This window comes from Sinocyclocheilus rhinocerous, unplaced genomic scaffold, assembly GCF_001515625.1.
Source record: "Sinocyclocheilus rhinocerous isolate Xijiao unplaced genomic scaffold, SAMN03320098_v1.1 scaffold2216, whole genome shotgun sequence".
Taxonomy (NCBI): Eukaryota; Metazoa; Chordata; class Actinopteri; order Cypriniformes; family Cyprinidae; genus Sinocyclocheilus; species Sinocyclocheilus rhinocerous.
This window is the reverse complement of record NW_015641008.1, coordinates 23,735-28,346: the sequence shown is the minus strand read 5'-3', so window position 1 is coordinate 28,346 and position 4,612 is coordinate 23,735. Positions and strand designations below refer to the sequence as shown.

At 36.3% G+C, this 4,612-nt stretch overlaps 1 protein-coding gene across 1 annotated transcript in view; it reads right to left on the bottom strand.

The window, feature by feature from the left end:
* Positions 1–163: 163 nt before the first annotated feature.
* LOC107753443 (brain-specific angiogenesis inhibitor 1-associated protein 2-like protein 1) overlaps positions 164–4,612 on the bottom strand; it is a 14,657-nt gene continuing 10,208 nt past the window's right edge. Inside the window, exons 7-10 of the mRNA XM_016569586.1 lie at positions 1,704–1,856; positions 873–1,028; positions 570–690; positions 164–381 (exon numbers count right to left, since the gene is read on the bottom strand). Of these exons, the coding sequence (XP_016425072.1) occupies positions 164–381; positions 570–690; positions 873–1,028; positions 1,704–1,856 (648 nt within the window). The remainder of the gene's footprint in view (positions 382–569; positions 691–872; positions 1,029–1,703; positions 1,857–4,612) is intronic.

Sequence of the window (4,612 nt, the reverse complement as noted above, 5' to 3'; positions counted from 1 at the left end):
ATATATATATATATATCTTTTTTTTTTTTTATGTTCCACAGAAAAAAGTAAGTCATACAGGTTTGGAACGTCATGAGGGTGAGTAATATAGCAATATCTTTCATTTTTGAGCAAACTATCTCTTTAAGGATGGAAAAATAAGCAGTCCTATATAATGGTTCACTTACTGTCCAGTATGTTCTAGTTCTCCATACAGCCATCCATCCCTCTCCTCTTGAATAAGCAGTGTAATGATGTCTCCATCTTCAAAGCCCAGCAGGGTCTCGTTATTCCCTGCTGTGTGGGGGAAGATAGTTTGCACCCTGGTCTTCTTCGCCATATCCATACCGCTAGACACAGACTCAGACCTAGACAAGCCGTTTCCGTCTAGGCTGTCTTGATCTGTAGATTGCAAAGTGCAATTTACGTGATATTAACGAAATATATTTTGTGGCAGTAATCAGCTAGATTAGTAATCACAGCAACATTTCAAGGAGTGCCTCATCAACACAAAGACTAGTACGCTTGATTGTTGAGAGCAGAAGAAATGAAGTCTGATTAGATCAAAGTGTAAGCAGCCGTCAGCTTGCCTGAGTACAGCTCTGATGAGATGGGGCTTTTAGGAACGTCCTGGGAGAACATGCTGGCCAGTGGGCTTGTGTGGGCTTTGAGTGATGGGGCCGGTGGCGGAACAATTGAACCGGAATTGGTCTGAGGAGAAAAAAAAATTTGACAACGCAGAGACCTTAAGTCAGTGTGCCGTTTTGAACAAAACTCAATCAGTTGGTGTTCTACTTAAACAACTGAATTTTATGTGGCTATCAAACTAAAAAGTAGCATTTACACATACTCATATGTTAATGGTGGTACATTCTCTTCTGTGTGAGACTAACCCTGTCACTGTGCTCCAATGTAGGCGAGTACTCTGGTATGACTGACATTGGAGTCTGCAGACCCTCAATCATGGTTATCACTGTGTCTGGCACTCTGGAGGCATCGGTACACTTATCTTGCCAGCTGGGCAGTGTGACGGTCAGCATCTCCTTGGCCTGTGGGGGAAAATGCAAAAACTGTTCAAAAGAAGAAAGGCAAAACAAGGTACACTACCATTCAAAAGATCAGTATTATTTTTTTTGGAAACAAATGAATACTTTTATTCAGTAAGGATGCATTAAATTGATCAAAAGTTACAGTAAAAGTAATATTACAAAAGATTTCTTTTGAACTTCCCATCAAAATAATGTATCATGGTTCCACAAAAATATTAAACAGCACAAATGTTTTCATTGATAATAATCTGAAATATTTCTGGAGCACCAAATCAACATAACAGAATCATTTCTGAAGGATCATATGACACTAAAAACCTGGGTAATGGCTGCTGAGAATTCAGCACTGCCATCACTGGAATGAATTATATTTTAAATTTTTCCAAACATTTTAAATATATTAAAATGTTATACATTAAAACAGTTATTTTTCATTGTAATAATACTTTCAATATTACAATTCTTACCGTATTTCTGATCAAATAAATGCAGCAATGCTGAGCATAAGAGACTTCTTTCAAATAAAATAAAAAATCTTATCAACTCCAGACTTTTCAACAGTATTGTACCATTACTTCTGATTACTTTTTGCTGCCACGTCTAACAACATTAACTGAAACACCAGTGAGTTAAATATTTATTAAATCAGAAAGCTGAATATTTTCAGTGGGTCACCTTGTCATGGAAGGCTGTTAGCTGATAGGTGAAGGCACAGTGTTTCTCCACTAGGAAGCAGAACCTCCTTTTCTCTTCTAGCAGAGCTTCCTTACATCCTTCTGCAATAAACCTCTGCATGTCTGTCTGCCGGGATGAGATGGTCTCCACACACTAAAGATGATAATGATCATAAGATATGGCATCACATTATACTCTCACAGTAGTCAGCTAGAAAGGAACAGACACATTCTTGAATTCTTGCTTGAAATAAACCATTTTTGGGACATACTGCATTGAGAAACAAACAAAACATCACATTCAACAAAATGAGACATCAGTCATATCATTATGAAGTCCACATAGTCAACACCTCATGCTAATGCAGTAATTTTCTCGTGAGTAACTCTTTCCAGGCTGAGGATTCATTACTTTTATAGAACAGAGCTGCTACCCAGCAGACCTGTGAAAATGACACCAGAAACAGAGCTCTGTTCTTCTTCCCAGGATTCCCCTGCTATTATAGTTCTGTGCAAGTTGTCATAGTGACCGTGAACGTTGCTTGTTTCCTTGGGAGTTGTTTTCAGAATCATTTTTTTTATTTGCAGATCATGTCTGGACAAGAAATTCCTACAAGAGTACTGACTCTCAGTGGCTTTAACAACAGCAGTGCATTGCGAATACGAATGACATGACTTCATAGCTATATGAAATTATTATTTGGTGGATTTTGTCAGGGACACGACCTGACATGTTTTTGGATGAGATTTCAGTCCCAGCTAAGTTAAATGACATCTCAACTTAAAATATAGATATTTACATCATGGGAAACATATATGTACTTCATTTGCCCCTTAATTTTAACATTTTTGCCTTAATTTTAGATAGTAGAAGGACAGACAGAAAATCATGGAAGAGGGCAATTTGACCGGGAAAGCACCTCAAGCCAGGACTAAAACTCAAGTTGCCCAAAAAAGCAACCTCACCATATGTCAGAGCACTTGCCCACATGGCTATGGCTTCAATCCAAAATGATTATTTTTAAGTTTGATACTGTGTTTACAATGGCAATTTTAAGTTCATTTCAGACTCATTGTGATTTGCAAAGCAAACACAAATCACACAATGACTGAAAAGCACTTTATTCTGAATGCTTTCCTCAGTGAAAACAATTTACATGATTGTGACTGATGCTTTGTTAAACTCAGCAGCGGCTCAGTTCAATTTTCTTTCAGACATCTGTCTCAAAACAAGACTGAAAAAAAAAAAAAAACTCAGAAGCAAACACAATACATAAGGTTTCCATTGCTAACTATTCAAAGAAACAATGTGCCTTTGAAAGGAGGAACACAATGGTGACTGTTGAACTATTAAAACTGATTATTAAAATCTACTGCAACAGATTCAGTGCAAGTGTCAAATCATGTTTCTGATATTGAGCCAGAAACTTCATTGAATAGAGCTGTTCCCATTTGTCATGTAGAGCCAACCCTTTGTGATGGCTTCCCTCAAGAACTTTTTTATTTGCTTTTAGAATAGCAGGTTTGGATTTACGAGTAATATAATGTCTGTCACGAATATTACTTGAAAAAAATTCCACCTTATGCCCTACAAAATAAATTACAGACTGTCAAACCTCAAACATGAATTTTGAAGTCACTGTTGTTGGTTTTTTAAATGTTGCTATATAAGGACTTTAATGGTTGACTCATCAAGCATGTAAACACATCCTTGTGATAGTTGCAGTCTTCATTTAAGATTTTTAACCTTTTTAACCTCATCTCATGAATAAATCTCATGGTTTATCTCAGCTCTATTCATTGAAAGATCTTTCATGACAGACTTCTCTCTGGTGATTCATCTGCCTTCAGTTTGAGTGCAAAATCCAATCAACAACCAATGCATATATCCAAGTCCCTGCCTACAGTATTTAAGTCCTATATGTCCTATCCATATGTTTTCTTTTTCGATAATCAGTTACACTCATACATCAAAATATGAAAGAAAATATCGCTACTTTCGTTTCTTGTGACTTCAAGCAACTTGTTAGCAACTTTCATGACTGAGTTATTGAGGTATCAAGTAATATTAATCTAAAAACTAGTGCTGTCAAACGATTAATCGCATTGAAAATAAAAGTTTTTGTTTACATAATATATGTGTGTGTACTGTGTATATTTATTATGTATATATAAATACATACTCATACAGTATATATTTTGAAAATATTTACATGTATTTACATGTATATATTTATATTTATTAGTGGTGTCAAAATTAGCGCGTTAACGCAGGTGATTAATTTTTTCAGTTTAGCGCGTTAAAAATATTTAACGCAATTAACGCAGGGGCGAGGCTAGGTTTGGCCACCCCACTCACAACTGCTGCTTCGGTCACTTTTTCTCTTGACAAGAAGTGCATTTATTCAGTCGCAGAGCGACTGAGAACGGGAGACGCGCTCCACTTCACTTCAGCGCCTGGCGCGAGTCAAACGAGCGCGGAAACGGTACTGTGCTCGCAGTGCGTGCTCTTCAATTGCACACACAAAGGTGCCGGCACACGCTGTAGCCTGTATCCTTTCATATCAAAGCGCGAAATAAACGGAAAAAAGAACTTTTATTTTATAGCTTTAAGGATTCATCAATATTTAATTTAGAATTTAGTGTTTGATAACTTCAATTTCAATTTCTGTATATTTCTGCTGAAGGGCACAGGTAATTATGACATTTATTATAATGGGTTTATGTGAAGATTGTTTTACATTCACTTAAATTAGAAGTTATTTTTGAAAGTCTAATAAATGTTAAAATTGATAGCTCTCAATTATACTGTAATGTTGAATGGCTATAGTCAATGGTTAAATATAAGGGGGCAATTTTATAGAGAAATCAGTATTGGTATCATTGATACTGGCCTTCAGTCATAAAAAA